This window comes from Pholis gunnellus, assembly GCF_910591455.1.
Source record: "Pholis gunnellus genome assembly, chromosome: 1".
NCBI lineage: Eukaryota > Metazoa > Chordata > Actinopteri > Perciformes > Pholidae > Pholis > Pholis gunnellus.
Genome location: NC_136528.1, coordinates 22,971,993 through 22,991,150, shown reverse-complemented (window position 1 = coordinate 22,991,150; position 19,158 = coordinate 22,971,993). Strand labels below are relative to the sequence as shown.

The 19,158-nt window shown below is 38.3% G+C and overlaps 1 protein-coding gene across 1 annotated transcript in view; it reads right to left on the bottom strand.

Annotated features, from left to right (window-relative positions):
- Positions 1–19,158, bottom strand: part of mybpc3 (myosin binding protein C3) — a gene marked incomplete at its 5' end in the record, with an annotated part of 32,252 nt that overhangs the window by 13,056 nt on the left and 38 nt on the right. The window contains 18 exons of the mRNA XM_079185364.1: positions 978–1,117; positions 1,202–1,231; positions 1,340–1,446; positions 1,535–1,700; positions 3,182–3,348; positions 3,712–3,817; positions 3,912–4,036; positions 4,364–4,517; positions 4,630–4,793; positions 5,857–5,883; positions 6,708–6,767; positions 9,666–9,704; positions 10,390–10,438; positions 10,529–10,646; positions 11,180–11,328; positions 11,705–11,782; positions 12,322–12,463; positions 14,304–14,560. Of these exons, the coding sequence (XP_079041490.1) occupies positions 978–1,117; positions 1,202–1,231; positions 1,340–1,446; positions 1,535–1,700; positions 3,182–3,348; positions 3,712–3,817; positions 3,912–4,036; positions 4,364–4,517; positions 4,630–4,793; positions 5,857–5,883; positions 6,708–6,767; positions 9,666–9,704; positions 10,390–10,438; positions 10,529–10,646; positions 11,180–11,328; positions 11,705–11,782; positions 12,322–12,463; positions 14,304–14,560 (2,078 nt within the window). The remainder of the gene's footprint in view (positions 1–977; positions 1,118–1,201; positions 1,232–1,339; positions 1,447–1,534; positions 1,701–3,181; positions 3,349–3,711; positions 3,818–3,911; positions 4,037–4,363; positions 4,518–4,629; positions 4,794–5,856; positions 5,884–6,707; positions 6,768–9,665; positions 9,705–10,389; positions 10,439–10,528; positions 10,647–11,179; positions 11,329–11,704; positions 11,783–12,321; positions 12,464–14,303; positions 14,561–19,158) is intronic.

Genomic DNA, 19,158 nt, shown 5'->3' with positions numbered 1-19,158 from the left:
TTCTCCGTCAGGTTTTACAGAACTAGCCTACATTTGAGCAGAGCAAAGCGGTAAAAGTCGAGGAGAACAGAGAGGGCATGAACACCTCTCTTTCTCCTCAACTCAAAGAAACAGCAAGCAGGGTGGCATCGTTGAATTCAGCTGTTATTAGCTTTGCACTACTTCAGCTTGGTTCAAACATCTCAGTACTCCAGACACATTTATTAGCAGGGAGGAATGCATTAGTTATCATAGCATCAGTGAGTCTACTGATATCAGAGTGATGTCAGAATTCAGGCCAATGCTGACTCAAATAGCTGGATCGGGTATCTACGACAATGGGGCCGATATGTTCAATTCAATTCTATGTTATGTACTATATATTACATTATGTACTGGAATTTTACTTCCTATTTGAGTTTTTAAATTGTTTTTGCTGCAATTAAAAGGTTTCCAATCAATTTGCAATTCCTGTTAATTATGAAGATTCTTTACCAACTTGCTGGTGTACAATTTATAATTTGAATAATAAATAATGAATCAGTGAATATATACCTTATTTGTTAGATTTTTTTTTTACAAAGTTATGTAAGTAATGTTCAAGTCCAGCCTGATGTTGCCTTTTACATAAAAGAATGATCCCAACCTCTTCCACATCAGCCGATACATAAAGCCTAGATATCGGGACGGAAAAAGTAAGATTGGTGCATCGCTAATCTAGAGCTAACCTGTGCGGCTCCAAATAGTAGTAAAAAGAGCGTAATCTCCTCCACTCGTATTGTATTAAAACTGCACTACATGTTGTTTAAATATAACAAAATTGTTTTTGAATTTTACATTGCAGCATTAGTACAGCTTCAAAGTTTAATTTTGATTGTGAATTAGGCTTTGCTTTCACAGAAAGCCTCAGATTTCAGATCATACTCACTGTGATCTGGACCGACATTAGATGTCAGACGATCGGTGTGTAGCTGATTAATATGACACGTCTATTTTACCTTCCCTCCTTTGGTCCAGATCACTGTGGGAGCAGGGTCTCCAGTGATGGGGACATCCAAACGCAGCTTGTTGCCAGCCACCACCACGATGGTTGACTCAGTGGTGCGACCCATACAGTCCAGGTGGATCTTCGGAGGATCTTGTAGAGGAAGAGAGTAATGGTTAAAATGAACAGACCCTTGCGTTTCATCTGGCTTCCTACAAGAGAATACGTTTGTGGTACCTTGGCGTGGCACGTAATCAATCTTCACCTCTAGGACACAAAGGAAAAAAATTGTGTTAGAAATCAATTTAAGTCAAATTTAGCTTGTGAAACTACGAATAATGTTAAAATGATAAAAGCAAAAAGCATTAATATTACCCAGGAAATTGAGTTTAGCAGAAAGGTTGAAAGCATGGCCATCTGGCACAAAGGTGTAGTCTCCCTCGTCCTCTGGTTTGACCTCATCTATGGTCAGTTTGTGGTTCCTAAAATGGTAAAAAAAAAAGTCCTTTCAGTTCATGTTGTCATGGGATATGTACAGCATATTTAACGCATGTGTTAAAGCGTCCTCACCTGCCAATATGTGTGATATTTATTCTGGCATCCGGCTTGACTTCTACACCATTCTTGTACCAGGTTCCTTTCACATTCTCATCCGACACCTCACACTTGAACACCGCCTGATCCTCTGCCTTCACTGTGAGGTCTGCAATGCTCTGGTAGACCTCCAGGTCTTTTTCTACCCAATCAGAGAAAACAAAAGCTCAGAGTTCAGATCATGTAAATATTGAGGCTTTCAGACTTCAGAGGAAGTGCTACTGTACGAGACGGTGAAATAAGATCCAATAAGATGATGATGCATGATGATATTATAACACAAAAATATGATGCAGCTATTCTATGTGAGGATAATATAGTAATAATATCTTCGAGCGTAGGGTGTTCATTATGTGTGCAGCCTTTGTGTGTTGCATCTTATCAACAGGCACAAGGAGACTAGTTAATTGGATTTAGGACAGACAATGTAGTGGGAGGATATGAAGACCAGATGAAGGAGCTTCAGGCTATTACTGTAAACCACGAGAAATAATGTACATGGGAGTCATTAAGGGTATCCCTAAGAAATTGTTATCTGTGCGAGATAACAATTCATCTCTATTTTGTCACACCACGCTCCTTGTAAAGGTTATAAAGGAGTTCCTCGCTGCCAGGAACTGCAAATAAGGTGGTTATAGTACTATGATGGGAGTACATCCACACACACACAAACACACACACACATACTGTATATCACACTTGAATATATATGCAAAAGTGAGAGTATATATTTTTTTTCATGAATAGTTCTGCTCTGTGAGCTAATGGTACTAAGATGAAATGGTTACCGGGTGGTTAAAAAAAAAAAAGAGGTTGAAACTAGCTAGGGTTTATATTTTGCCTACGTCCGTGTACGGATGAGTTTGAACCGTCCCCATCCATCATTTTTAGATCACCTGCGGATTGAAATTAAGCATATTTATCCACCTGTAACCTTCACGTGCAGAACATGCCATGTCTTCAATACACTAAAAGTCATCATATTTAAAAAAAACCAACAAAATCTGATTCAGAATCAGACTTACAAATATCTGAGGGGCCCAGTGCAGAGCTTTCATCAGCATCACCCGGCTGTTGTGACTTGGTACTAGAGGCAATTCTATCATCTAGCAACAAAACATACTTTAAAACCATAACTTCTATTTTATATACAATAAAGACAACGAAAAATTCCCACGATGATATTGAGAAACTTTAAAAGTGTTGCATTACAAAGGTCAACATAGTTTTGAGTGTTTTTTTGTGAGGCTTTATTTTGCCTGATTCCACATGGTTATAAAGCTTCTATTTTGCCTTTTAAAAAGGTGGGACATTAAATCAACACAATCAAACAACAACACACAAAAAACAAAGACCAGAGAGAGAAACGGGCTAACTTGTGCAAACTTGTGCCCTTCAGGTGAAATATGTTTTACGTCTTCTAACTTTAGCTTGCGTGTGGACTTCTTGGCAGTAACCTTTGCAGAATAATGCGGGCAAATGGCAAGAGTCACTATACCCCAAAGATAGACAGCATGCCGGGAGTGGCGTGACTGTTGGTAGGGTATGAGAATGTACACTTGGAGCGTTCATCACTGACAAAAGTGGCTCATACTGGACACAGCTCACATGACTGACACTCACCCTGCACCATGAGTTCAGCCATAGACTCGCCACCGTTCGTTTTAACCTTGTAGTGGCCGCAGTCTTCTTTCGTGGCCTCATTAATGATCAGGACATGTTTGCAGCCGTCTTTCTTGAAGCGATACTTGAAAGATTCGTCTCTTGTCAATTCCACACCATCTTTTTCCCTGCACAGCAACACAAGATATTGTGATTATTAGTCATGATGAAAAGTATCATAAAAAAACTTATCGTTAACAGCTGGTTAACACTCAACCTTTCATTTTGACGCTTTCAACCACATCTCATCTCTTGCCCATACAATGAATGGCCTCTTGTTTTTCGGTCCACATTTAGGTGTTAGATTAATTTTAGCTCAGAAAAGTATACATGGACCTTGGAGCTCAGCCAACATATCATAAAAAGAACACTGTGTAACACTGAAATGTTGCTTTGATTCAAAGACATTCTACAGGTTTACCTTTAAGATTTATGATCCAACAGCATGAACATGTGACTCAGATTTGTGTGTGTAAAGAAGAATATCTAACCATTTAACATTGGCTCCTTCCTCCGAGACTTCACACTCTAACTCCACCCTCTCACCCTTCATGACCATCTGATCCTCCAGATTCTTCACAATCACAATGGGAGGCTCTGCAGGAATCAGAGAAGAATGAGAGCTTGAACTGCAAATCTCGAACCTCTTCTGTATTCATTATGTTGTACATTTCCTCTAAACCTTGAATACCTTTAACAAAGAGCTCAGTGGTGCATTTCTCCTCTCCCGCCACACAGGAATATGCGGCATCATCTGCCAAGGTGCAGTGGTTGATGGTGAGGTAGCGCATGTTGCCAACACTCTCAAAGATGTACCTTCATAAAGACCAGGAAGACTTTTAAACATTGTACTTTGGTTGAGAGCTATAACTTGAAAACTTGAAGTTGATGAAATGGCAAACTAGTTGGGGAAAGAGCTCATATGTAGTTGTTTTGTAAAATCCAAAAGAATATGAACACGTTTTTTATTGCCCTTTGACACTTACTTGCTATGGATGTAATGAAGGACGTGTGTATCCACATATTGATGAAAGCAGAAGCAAAGGAGAGAGAAAAAAAATGTTATGTTCACCAACATCATTTCGGATTGCTACTATATTATGTGAATGCGTCATGATGCTTTAGTTGAGGTGAATAGTTCACATCTCCTCTCTGAATTCTAACCTTGCTGATGGTTGAATTTCTTGTCCGTTCTTAAACCATTTCACCGCAGCATCTGGACTGGCCACCTCAATGGCCAGTTTTATTTTATGTCCCTTTGACACTTGGTAAGCTGGATCCAACTTTTTGAGGAAAGCTAAGTTTCAGAGAAGTACAAAGAGAACATACAAATACAAAGTTAGAATTAGGTTCTAACTTTACATTGGGTCGGAATTAGACCAAGTACAACCTAAGACCTCTGCACACACCTTCACTTTTCTTCTCTTCTTTCTTCATCTTCTTCAGCCTCTTGAGCATGCCTCTCAGGTCGGTAATGCCGTGCTGAAAAGCAATCTTCTCATATTCTGAAGCAGGAGCATGACTGAGAACGTTCCAGACATCCGTGTCCGGCTCTGTGCTCACCTGCACGGCTCTAAGACAACAACCAGAGGAGGATGTTAAAAACACAGAGTTTAAAATGAATGTTATGAAGGAAGTAGGCTATAACAGAAGCACAGTACTACTGACATGATGGTAATACCTCAGAAACAGATTACTACTCATGATAACTTACTTTATTCAGGATTAATTCACTTTTAACTATTAATGAATCATTTTAGTCAACTTCACACATTGTTTACTTCTTTATAGCATATAAAATGGTGTAATGAAGATAACAAGTGTTTTCTATTTAAAAATGATAAATTCTTGCATTGCCAACAAACAAATAATTTCAAATCCAAGCAATTATACAGTATGCTTGGATTAGGGGTAAAATCAATGTATATTCAAAGCCCTCTTGTTAATTAATTTAAGCAAATTTTCTATTTATGATATCTGTATGGCCCAGCTGAAAGCTGCCTACCTTCTTCCTTCATGGGGGTTGTACTGCTAATATTTGTGATATTATACTTGCTAAAACGATGAGGTATTTGAATTTTACTAGCAAGTAAAATCTCCATTTAGTGTAAAATATGGACAGAAAAAACGTGAAAGAACAACTAATGAAAGTAGGAACACAATCTGCGCTGTCCTCCCCTTCTCTCTACCTCTCATTAGTCTGCGTGTCTTTACCGCACCTGTCCACTAGATGCCCTCAGCAACTTTTCTAGCTCAGCCAATCACCTGGCAGCCTTCGTGAGCAGCCGTGTGCCTGCGGCTTCTTTTCTTGTGTTCAAGCTGTCTGTGTTTAATTTGTGTAAATATTTTCCTGTTGCGTATTTGTTGCTGATATTTGGCTTGCTGCAAGTTGCTGGCTTTTGTCCCGATTGACCAAGTGAGTAAAATGCTGTTTCTAACTATTGTGAGCACCTTGTTCAACTCAATAACAAACATTACAAATATGGTTAACAAACTATTATTGGTTTATACTATTTAATCAACACTTAGGGTACAACATAGCATAACAAATTAGTAAATGAATACATAACGTTAAATAACTGACAGATGAATGTATGCAAAACAACATTTTCCTACGATACTCAGCAGTTTCTTACCGATTTGAGGAATTTAAGAAACTGCTGCTCATTCAAAGGAAGAACCCAAGAGTCAAATATGGCAAAACAAACCAGACACGTTAAAACACAGCATATCAACAGTAACACTATCCGCATATTAGAAACATGCATTATAGGAGTTGTTAACCTGCAGGTAAGCATGCATGAATAAATAAGGACTAACTCATGTAATTCTGTGTTTCGGGTTGGATGTGGTGTCCAACTTTTTTTGAGCACAAAGGACATTTAGTGTTTCGAGATTTTTGACGTGTTGTGAAGGTGACTTGTGTTTCTGAGTGAAGACTGCAAAGTGTGAGAAAAAGACTGTTCATAATGTCAGAGAAAACCAACATGTAAAGTAAAGAGAAGTGTTGCTCTGTGAGTTATTGTAGTAGAAAGGAAAAGAAAAAGAGTGCAATATTAGCGATCACAGGATTAAGAATGGGATAAGTGTGATAGTGGAAGTGAGATAAGATAGGGTGACTAGATAGTGGAAGTGGAAAATCAGGACCTTTATTGCTGCAAGTGAATTTAATTGTATTTTCACTGGCAGAGATTTATTTGAAGAAGCTTTTGCAAAGTACAAAACCTCCTTTTCAAGTTAAATTCCTGAGACAATGGACACATCAAGTCACCCTAACTTGATGTGTTAGGGTGACGTCCTCGGGCGTTTTTGCATGCAGTTAAGTTATCAGGCTATCATTCCAGCTAACGTGCAAAAGTGGCTTACTCTCTGAAGATGCAGGACCAATGAGAAAGAATGAGACAGAAATAGATTAGAAAAAGCTGAGTATCTACTGTTACCTTATTCTGAAAGTATAAATTGCTGTCACTATTTTGAAACTGCTTACCTCTTTCTTAATAAGGTACTGAAGTCCAGCTCTCCTGAGTCTTCATTTCCATCTTTACTACTGCAGAAATATCAGCCAACAGCAGCGAAACATCAACAGCACAGTATAAAACAAATCCACGTTTCTAGACTTTGATACAATATGAATCATTTCCTGTTAACTCATGCTCCGATATGTAAAAACAATGCAGAATGATATTGTACAATGCAAATATCCAAATAATAAAATCAGGCTTGGGTTGAAAAAGACAATTTGGATTGGTCATTCTGTAAACTGAAAAGGAGATCAGTGCATTGATGGATAAAACAAGTGCATATACAGGCAGACGTTTTGCTGGAGAGACAAGTGTTGCCATGTTTAAAGGAACAGCTCTAGGCACTTTGGGAAATACACTATTAATTTATTACACTCTTATGTTTGTGTGTCAGCTATAGAACCAGAGCTGAGAGAGTATTAGAATCACATAAAGACTGGAAGAGGGTGAAACAGCCAGCTTGGCTCTAACCAAAGTTAAAATATCTGCGACCAGGACATTATAACTAATTTGTCAAATCCATTCAAAAATGTTCTGGTTTTATGGGGAGCCCCAACAACAGCCTAGCACGTTATCACACGTTACACCGTGTAGCAAACTCCTTTTAAACAGACATTTCATTCTATTTTTTACATTTTTGTTGCGATACAATCGGTTAATTGGTGAGCTTTAGAGGTACTGGCCTAGTTTTTTCCAACTGAACTTAAATTGCATGATACATCATACCTATCTGCTCTGTAAATATGTCTCCCATCGAGAAACAAATAATTACATTTATATTTTTCATGTTTTGATTTCATGATGGCACCCGTTTTTTGCATGAATTTGTTTAGATCATGGATGTCTTAGAGCCATGCGTTCTCCTTCTACAGGTGGTAGAAGCTATTTACATACAGGCCAATCAAACTGCTTCGTGTTAAACCCTATTTGCATAAAGCAGTAACCTTCATTCTGTAATATTATTACACCCCATAATGTTTCACGTTATAACAAGCTAAATAGTATATTTTTATAACAAGAAATATTTCTTGTTAAGATGTGCTAAGTGTGTAATAACGTTAAAACACCTTGTTATAACGCGAAAAATATCTTATTATTACAATAAACTTTTCATGTTATAACTTGATACTGATCCATTTTCGTGGCGAGGCAGCTACACACTTCCACAGTTAACGTCAGTTTGTAGGCTAAATAGCAGCAGTAGCGTGATGTCTTACTAATGTTATTTTGTTGTTTTTGTGTGAATTTTCCTATAAATGTCTAAAAGCACAAGTGATCAGTGTGCTTGTGAAAGCTCCTGCTGTGTTTAGATAACAAAACTACTTGGGTAGGTTTTGGAAAATAAGAACGGTAGTGGCTTTGCTAAAGTATGAAAATGACATGACAAATAAGTCAACGTAGACTTCTGGTTCTGCATAAGACACAAACCGTAGTCTCTTTGGTGAAAGTCTGGTGTTTCTCGACCAACAGATCTTTGTGACTGTAGACTTTGTGTCTCTATGTCCTGTGTCACCCGTCGTGACTAACCATAAGTAATCCAAATGTGGAATACTTATGAATTGATTAAGTGTGTTACATATTAACTATAGAGCATTTTCTTATAGGTATAGCTACTAACAGGGTATGAGAACAGCCGGCCTGTTTAAATGTCACCAACACGCCCCTCCAGCTGCTGAGCGGAAAAGGAGCATTTATGATATTTCCCCCAAAGATCATTTTCTTCTTTCTTCTAATAATAATTTTAGAAAAGTACTATCAATTCAAAAATACATTATTTTTGACTTAAGGGTGACTAAATGGGATTTCCGTTGGCCATTAAGCTAGTTTTATTTGCAATTTTGTCCTTATTGGAGCGTTTACAGTGAAGAGGCAGACAGGAAACAAGGGGGAAGAGAGAGAAAGGGGTTTGATGGAAGGGGGATGTTTGCAACCATTACCTTACCGTGGGTTATCCGTTAACTAGCCAGGCTAGTTGTTCACCCCTGCCTCCAGTCCTGCTACGTTAAATTAATCACTTCCTGGCTCAAGCTTCAAACTTAACACACAGTGGTCTCAATTTTCTCTTCTTAACTCTCAGAAAGAAAATGTTAGCAAGCAAATTCATATTTCCCAAAATGTCCAATTATTCCGTTAAGCAGCAGCAGCAGCAGCATCCATCCACGCAAGAACGTTACAAAACACTCAAGGTTAAAGAAAACAACAGCCTCCATAGAATCTGCTCGACTCTAACCAGTGGGATGAAAGATAAAGACAAGGGCAGATATTTGACTGTGTGCTTGTCTCCTGTCTCTGATCCGACAGCAGGATTAGAAGCTGAGTCTCTGGTTTATGTGGTGAAGTTACAACACACCATAGCTGCACTTCCTCTATGTGGCAACCCTGTGGAAGAGCTCATTTACTGAAAAGCCTGTGTGTCTTAGCACATCCTGCCCTTTCAGTACGATCAAACCACCGTCAAAGCTCACTCTGCCGGGTAGCTGTTTGTGCAGCTGGCTCTGCTGTTTTGATCGAGGCCCAGGAGTAGATCAGAGAGAGCGGATGGCTGCAACCAGTGCTTGTTACGCAGAGGTTTAATAACCAAATCTCAACGCATCAAAATCTGCCTGAGTCAAAGGTTAACACAATGACAGCTACTATAGTTAGCGCCTACATCAAAGATTTTTTTTTATTTCAGTCCTCTCAGCTCTCTCTGGTCTTCGTTCTGTGGTCCATCTCTCAAAATACAGCAGATTGGAGGCTGCATCATCCACAACACTGGTTCTGTTTGACTTGATTCAGAGAAGAAACAGTCCACAGGAGAGAGACAGAGCCTCTTATCCTGGTCCTGGTTTCTCTGTGCTTCAACATTCAGAATCCTCAGAGTTTGAATACGAGCCAGAGTTTGAATACGAGCCACCATTGTTGCAACAAACCCCCTTTACTACCTTGATTGTGCTCCACTTCTCTTCTTACCGCCATCGTTCCTAATAGGTTAGCATTTACACAGTCACTTGTCACACAAAACATGGTAATATTCTACTGAGGGTCACTGAACTGAAGTTGCCAAAATTAACATCTTACAGTATTAAATAGCAGAATATGGATAATGTTGCTGCTATGTTTTACTGTACATGAATTTGGTTTGTTTTTTATCACATGATCACTATCTCATTTGAAAAAGAAACAGATATTAATTGAGCACTGGAGTAGAACATGGTCAAATGTTGTATCTTTATATATAGTCATAGATTCCTCATCAGAGTTTGTTATATAAAGCTTTTTATCATAAAAAACAGTTTTGATCTTAACACTTTAAAGATGACTAAATATGAGCTGTTTGTTTTTAGTTTTTAAACACAATAAATATAAGGCAGAATAGCATTTATTTTAGGTACATAATTTCACTGAGGGCATGAATCAACACATATAAAATGATTAGTTAAAATGACTTTTGTTTGTAACTGATCAAGTTTTTCAGTACCTAAGGTACAACGTTTTGCTTAAGACTCAAGACAGAAGCTATGTGACACTATTAATGAAACTTGTCTGGGGACCAGCAGCCAAAACCTTAACGTGAAACTAATAAAGAAAAAAGTAAACTAATCAATCAGCATATAATAGATTTCAATGTGACCAAACACTCTTTTTACAAAGACTTAAAAAACTTACGTGCGCCTAAAAGCTGCTCTTATGTCCAAACCTTCAGCAGCACGAGCCTCTGTAATTCAAGAGAATCATTTTATTGACTGAAATTATATTTGAAACAATTCTAATGTGTCAGAAACAAACTAACAACAGGCTCACTCACCATGTATAACCAAGTCAAAATTGCAGCTGTCAAACTTGTCCCTGGATGCAACCTCACATCTGTAAGCTCCAGCAAAGTTTCCCTTGGCCTCAATGACTTGCATCTCAAACGTATAGACCTGCAACCACATGCATGAGGAGACACGTGAGAAGGATTACACGACAGGAGCAACTTCTTTGATTCAAAACCTTGTTGTACGTATGCTTCATGTGTGTAACATGAGTGAGTTTCAGATTTGGCATCTTTATAGAGTGTGCCACTGATTGTAAAAGTTTGTTTTGGCGTCTTGTTCTGAAATTCTTAAACACAATTTGTTGGGTTAACATGTCTTTCAGCCTCCCCATAACATAACATCTGAGGTAGCGTGCCTGCGATTCATCATGTCATAAGGATCAGGGACTGAGGCAAGAGCTTGCAAAACTAAGGGTGAGAAGGGCAATACTTGCAAAACACCTTTGTTTCCTGAAAGAAAAAATTCTACATATTGCAGTTTTTTGACTAATTATGTTGTCGAAATACATACGTATAATGGGCAGTTGCTTGTTTGCTCTTTAAACAAAGTAAGAAAATAGAATATTTTGTGTGTCTCAAGATCTCAAAATATGATGTCTATGTTTTTGTTTTGGTGTCTGCAGCATTAGTCTACAGTACCTTACTGCTGCGGTCATACGTCTCCTTAAGCTGCAGGTGTGTTCCAGTCTTGCTGGCAAGGTCCATCCACTTCCCTTTGAACCATTTGATGGTGGGTTTCTTCAGCAACGACTCAGCATTCACTTTAGCCACAAACGTAATGTTTTCACCTGCACAAAAGATGAATTTACCATGTGGCTGAGCACATTATCCTTCAGATTCCTATATCCAATGCAGCATGTCATGTTATCTATATGCACATAAATACCCATATATTCTCTCACTTGGATCTAGGACGTACATATAAGTTTGGCAAATAAAAAAAATTTAAAAAAAGAATTAAAAGCACCATTAACATGTATAGCTGTATATAACTTAAATTGTATTTCCATCAATTTTCCTTCTTTTCACATTTCACAATACCTTGTCTAGCTCAGAGTTTGAACTGAAACAATGTAATAATAAAAGTGTAAATATTAAACCTTGTTAAGACAGTTTTATCAACAAAATGTGACACACATACTTCCTGTACTTGAAGCCACTCACCTACAGTGACCTCCCCACTCTGGGGTTTTTCTGTGAAGAGTCCAATCAGGGCCTGTCTAGTGTCGGGAGGCTGTCCCTCTAAATAAAGAACAACTACAAGGTCAGAGCAGAATACCACAACATGAAGTTGAGGGATCAAAATCAAACAATGTTAATTTCAAATATACAAATGTGTTGCATGGAATTACAGGATGCAAAACCTTTCATTTTAAATTGCATTATTTGCAATAGTATTCAAGGTCGGCAAATTGAGTGTATGACACTTGAATAAAAGTATTTTTTTAGTTTAAATACTTTCATTTAGCACCCAAAGGTTCTCAGGCTTACACATGCTCACGAGACACAATCAAAAAGAAAACCAAGCAAATATATGCTACTGTATGCATCTGGTTCAAAACATAGAATATGAGACATAAACTTGAAGGCAGCTAAGCCCAAAGCCTTGCCAAAATAAACATGTCCTGTAATGTACATGTATGTGTCATATCAAACAGACTGCAATGTGCTTGTCACGTTTGACATTTCCAGGAAAAGCTTAAGTCAATGATTAAGATATCATGATGAGCAACATGGCGTACATCAGTGACTGAACAAAGGAAAGGGGTTAAGTAACTCACCCTCAGCTTGAGGAGCTTCATCTGCTGGGGCAGCGGTCTGGTCCTCAGTGGGTGCTGCTGCAGGTGGAGCAGGAGCCTGTTCTGGTTCGACTGCAGGTGGAGCAGGAGCCTGTTCTGGTTCGACTGCAGGTGGAGCAGGAACCTGTTCTGGTTCGACTGCAGGTGGAGCAGGAGCCTGTTCTGGTTCGACTGCAGGTGGAGCAGGAGCCTGTTCTAGTTCGACTGCAGGTGGAGCAGGAGCCTGTTCTGGTTCGACAACAGTCTCCCCAGGTGCATCAGCAGGGGCCTCAACTGGAGCTTCTGTGTTACCAAAAAGATGACAAGTCACAAGTTAGAGGTACAATGACAAATATCGGATCCGTACATTGCACCTCTATCAACAAGTAGTCAGCTCCAAAAAGGCCAATAACCAATCTGTCAAACTTCATTTGTAATCATAGAAAATGTGTGTAACCAGCAAAATGTTCAGTGAAACTTTGAGAAGCACTTAACATGACAATATGTTGTGTACCAAGGTCAATAATCAGTTGAATCTATTTGATACTTTTAAACTCTTTTATGACGTGTGAAAAAAAATCTCTGCTGAACATCTATCGCCCAAATATTTCTTACGTCTTATCATCTTTGAATGGCTGAACGATTTTCCATGTGTTATCAGCTGCCTCTCATGCCTATCTTGAGCACCAGTCAAGTGGTGGTTACTCATGAGGAAATAATGTGCTGGTGTGAGGGTCAAGGTCTCCGTGCAGACAGAGTAAGGGTGGCTATGATGTGGGCTACAGACAGCTGTGGGACGTCTCTTGTAGCACAGTGGGCCATTAGTCTGCTGCCTTTCTTCAAGATTTGTTTCCACCTTATCAAATCCAAACAAACGACCTCAGCGGGTCACAATGACAGACTAATGGCACAAACGTTGATGTTTGACACACTTAGCACACAGTCATTGCAGCATGCAGAACAGTGCTCGGTAGATGTGATAAAGTGCTGGACAAAATGATTGTGATTAAGCCAGTGAATGGAAATATCCAGACCCTTGGAGGAATAGTTTGACATTTTAAGTACATGTTGTATCTCGTTTGTTTAGTATAACACGTCAAGCCCCAAAAAGCTTTCTTGTTTTACACTTTGCGATATAACATGCTAATTAGTGATCTTTGGAAGTGCTGGTATGTGGATTTTGTTACCTTAGAACAGAGCCAGGCTAGCTGTTTTCTTTCTTTTGTCTTAATGCTAAGCTAGCTAGCTGTCTGCCACCTAGCTTCACCCTTACATTAAAGGGATAGTTTGGGTCTTTTCAAATGGGGTTGTATGAGGTACTTATCCATAGGCAGTGTATTACATCTGGTAGACTGCAGTCGGTACATCCACAGTTTGAAGAAGCACTCGGCAGTACAAACACAGGAGCAAAGCTACGGACTGCTGTGGACGGGGGCAGCTGCGAAACATATTTCAACCACTTAAAAGAAAGGCCAACCTAAAGAAATCCTTTCAAGTGTTCCGTTTGTACTCCTGTCTGCTTCTCCAAACTCAGGGCGTGCCGATTGTCATCTTCTGTGGGTAAAACACTCACTATGGGTAAGTACCTCAAATAACTCCACTTCTAAACACTCAAACTATCCCTTTAACAGCACAAGTATGTGAGTCATATCAATTTTCTCATCTAACTCTCTGCAACAAAGCTAACACGAGTATTTCCCAAAATGTCGAACTATTCCTATTTGAGCAAATACTTCTTAAAGATAGACCATACACAAATGTTTCAGAGGCTTGTTGCTGAGCAGCTATCAGAGTGTGCAGAATGTGAGTTCATGTGCAGAAACATTAAGTGCATGCAGAGCATCAAGTATTTACTGCCTCAGTGGTTTTCTGCATTGAGTGCTATATTTTGCTTTGTGCTCTGTGACGACACAGCCTGTAGGTGAGCCAGCAGAGACCTCAAACACACAGCTGCAGCATCAAAGTCTCCCACCTGGCTTTGATACAACCTTCAGGTCAAACTTGACCTTTGACCCCCCCGCGATCACTCCATAGACATTGGCATCTTCCTTGGTAATAGCTTTTAAAGCGAGGGAGTGCTTGTTTCCGTCTGCTGTGATCAAATATTTGTCGCCACTGGCGATGTCCTTTGAGTTGCACTGCCATTTTACTTTAGCATCAGGCTTCTCGGTCTCTGCTTCAAAGACCACAGAGGACCCCTCCTCTGCCTCCTGAGACTTTGGTTTCTTGGCAAACGCTGAAACTGAAGAGGGAATGTGGGTTCAAGATGAATAAGCCTTTTTAAGTGTAACTTTGTTTTACCATATCTGCTTTAAGGGTGTAATCAAATCTTTCGAGGAGAAAACACTGATACTATAATTGTTAAGTGGACATTGAAAAGGATTTTGTGACATTGTGAGAAAAAAAACAAGTAACAGGAAACTGTGGTTACTCTTTGCACCTTGAAAACATTTTCAATTCAATTAAAGACCCAACATACTGTTTATGATGTTTTTGGTTTTTGAAGCTATAATCTTGGAAGTTTTCATCAACAAACAACACATATTCTATGACAAATTACAGCGAAACAGAGAGTGAACAAGTAGGAGAGAGAAGGGGGGGGGGGGGCATTCATATTTTAGTACAAGACGAAGAAGAAGGCTCATGAGCTGAGCGGAGCTGCTCATGAGCTGAAAAAGTACAGTGCTGTACAGTCTGCAGCACACTGGGTGGGGCTAGCTGAAAACTAATACATGTGCCCTTTCCCAGTCAACACATAGTGTCTTAAAGCATCTGGCTCCATAATAAGTCATATTTGTGCAATCTTGGTATTCACTTTCATAGTTTCTGTACTAACAAGAGAATAGTGAATGTGGGGTAAATGTAAGAGTGAATGAAAGAGTAAATGTAAATATTAAGCGAGAGAAATTAGATAGTTCTAAAGACCAGACATTACAAGGGCAGAAAACCTACAAGGTTATTCAACATAAACACCAATAAATCAGGTTGCTGAAAAATGTAAAAGTGTTCGTTCAAATGCCAACTCAGTAGTGGTGTCCTTGTAGAGTGTCCTTGTGTTTGTAATGTGACCTCAAGAGCACATTCACATTGTTATTGTGTTCTCATCTTTCACTAAAGTGAAATAAAACAATTTAAAAATAAAGTAAAAGTCCTTCATTTGAAATGTTATATTAGTAAGTAGAAAGTGTCATCCGCTTTAAGTCAAGAGTATACTCGTTATGCAGATTTGATTATATTGTATTATTACTGATACATAAGCAGCATTTTGATGGCAAGAGTGGAACTTATTTTAGGTAATGTTTATATGTTATGGTAGTTCAATCTATAACAAGGCATTATACCATATAAACTGATTATATGTTTTGTATGTAAAATATTAATCCGCAAAGTAACTACAGCTGTCAGAAAAAAGTCAAAAGTACAATATTTTCCCATAGAATGTTGTAGAAGTACAAATTAGCATAAAAGAAAGTTAAGTACAATAACCGTACTTATGTATAGTGCGTCAGTAAATGTACTGAGTCACATTGCAGCACAGAAGAAGTCGGTCATCACAGGATGGTACACATACTATATCCATCTGGTGAATTAAAGTCCATTTACTTTCATTAATTAACATTCAATCAAAACATTAACTTGCTTTTGATTGTGGTGTTGAGTGGAACTAAACTGGACAAATGTCTGAGGAAATTGAACCCCACTGGGACACATCTGCGTCTATAACAAACTGAACATCAGCACACAATTATAGAACTATCTATACTTATTCGTAACAGTAACAGGCATGGGATCACAAAAATCAATACATGGTGTCAAGGATCAGTCTATTAATAGTAGGTGTTACACTCATTGTGTAAAACACCAGCTGTTGCCTTTCTTGCTGTGCAGGGAGGTCTTTTTATCTTTTGAAAAGTTTTAAAACATGCATAGCAACGTCACCCTCCAACACTTGTCATCTTTAAAAAGGACCTAAAAATAGTGACTGACATGAGAGTAGACATGTCTCCAACAGTAACGCCAGGTGTTTAGAATCATGACATGTATGGAGGCTTAATTCAGATACATATCCAGAGTCCTTGAACAGTTCAATGTGCTGCGCAAAATAAAACCATGTGTTGCAAGATGACCTTATGCGTTTATATATAGGATGCATATGTACTGGACTAATAAATGAGGCTGGCAGACTTCAGCTGCAACAGGGGCGCAGGTATCATAGTCGAGGGATTAACTGGACTCTATTTTTGTGACTCTGGGGGCACAGAATGATTGGTGTGCCCTCAGTCTGTCTGCAGCCAGCGACCTCATGTCACGCCGTCAATCACTCATGCTGCCCGCTTTACCTTTCACATACTCTTGTCGCATCTAAAGTAAAAGGACTCTCCTTTTATTTTAGTTAATATAAAATAGTAAATTAAGGTTCAAAAATATTTAGTGGGTATACTTTCAAAAACTTTGTTTTGTAAAAGGAATATTTAATAACATGAGAGTTAGAGTAAAGTTTATCGTAGCCATTAAGTGATATGTACATAATATCTGAAGTCTGTTGATTCAAGTCTCTATGCTTGTCTAAATACACGATAATGTTGTACAGAGCTCCAAATAAGCTCTTTCTTCATTTATAATCAAGAGTTCATCTTTTTTATGTTGATACCTTGCAAGGTTAACAATAATATTATCTATTCAGGGATGACTTTTGGGTTGGTTTGCACTTATACCTTCAAACGTCTGACCTTTTAATGATTTACTGTTGTTTTCAAGACTTTCTTTTATGAAATCATGTTTTTTTTCAATTCACTTTCACTGCATTCATATGTATGTCTTCATGTATCAGTTTTTACATGTTTTATCTAAATATAATCATTCATCAGTGGATTGCTTCAGTCAGTTGCTTGTTTTAAAGTACCTTGTGGTAGTTTTACCACTAGTGGTGCTATGGGTCACTGTTTACACGTTTTGTTTGTATAATGCACGCAGGAATGCACCTTTAATTAAAATTTGCCTCAAACCTGCAATAACTGATTTTTTTGGCCACTTGGGGGCAGCAAAGGTTTTGAACACAACATTGACATATCGTCACTTTTTAAGTTGAAATGGTGAACTTGTCAGCAAACAGTTTACTTTTTCACAGCTAGCAATAAAAGAGCAAAATTATGAATGAATTAAGTCCAACATTAACTCTCTTTTAGGTCCTTCTTTGGTCTCCTGAGGAAAATACCTGGCTGTGTTCACCGTCGTCTGGTGCTGAGCAGGTAGTGTACAGTCAGGAACTGTAAAGTTGCGTGTCGGACAGCTAAACAATGAGGTTGAATTTACGGCACCGAGGCGATCAGCAGATTCAGGTGATGATTATCTCTAGGTTCATCATTACAAGTAAGCCCTTTCACATTGTCACATTGTCGTTAAGACACTGCTCTTTAAAAAATATTAATTATAGATGTCATAATATACATACATACATTATTACTTTAAGGTAGACAAAGCAAACCATGGTTATTGCAATACTTCAACACTCTGAGTTCAAAACACTGAAAAGCATCCTGTTTATTGCAGAGTGATCATGATTGATAATAATGTCACATGCAGGCGCAAGACGATCCTAATTATTATTTTCCTGAACAAATCCACGGCACTAAAAGTCTTAGCACACACAAGCTGGCCATTTGGGCTGCAATGTGTCATCTGATATGTGATGGGGGGGGGGGGGGGGGCTGTGGAAACTAATTTGTCAACTTGGAATCTTGTTGGACATTTGTGGATCAGTGATCCATTTGATGAATGCAGTGATGTGACAGAAATGTGACAGTGTCAAATTCACGTGACACAATGTTTCCACCTGAATCATATGATGTGTAACTGAGTTCCTGACACGTCCAAAAAGGGCTTAGAGTAACTATCGTGCCACTGGCAAACACTTTGAACTAAGCATGGATAATTGCACGTAGTATGTTGTGATTTTAGCCACTGGCTACTTTAGCATTTGTACTAAGCTACTTTATTAAGCCGTGGTATTATGTGTTGGAAGTGTAGACAGTTACTTGACCTGATCTACCGTATTGTTATCACATTCACTAGTATCTGCATGACATTTTACCAATCACCCTATTTCATTTTTGTCTCAATACACGTCATAGTTATAGTAGTCTACATAGCATAATAGCTCGTTTGAATAGAGTAGAGTTTCACAGTTTTAAAGTCACATATAAACAAATCTATTATTTGATCTATTATCTACTACTGTTACTTCACTGTCCCTGTGTGGAGTCAAACAATTTAATTTTATTCTATCTTGTTATAAAAATGTATTAAACAAATTAAATTTCTCTATTTTACAGATTGTATTGTCTGTTAATAAACCTGTAAGTTCAAATGATATACTACTTTTACACAAATGTAGAATATATATGTGACAAAATGGCACACATTGTGACTTAAAGAACACTGTGGTAACAGTCTAACAGTACATCACTGTTTATCATGAAAACAATGTGCAGTTCTCAAGTGAACTTGAGTTTGGTTGTGGTTTACAGTTGCTTAAGAGTGGCGTGACCCAACACAGCAGAATATTTTCTCACACATATTGTAATATCACATAGTTGGTTTCTTAGAAGAAGTTTGTGTTTCAGGAGAATATTGCACAGAGGAAGTAAAACATACATCTAGACATTCAGTTGCAACATGTTGATACATTCAGTTTTCTATAACAGGTCATATGTATTGTAGACTTTTTTAGACATTTGGTCTGACAACAGGATTAAGCTAATATTAAACAATGCAATTTAAGTTTTTTCCATGTTCCTTTGTTAAGGAAACAGTGTGACAAAACTTTCAAAAGTACCTGAA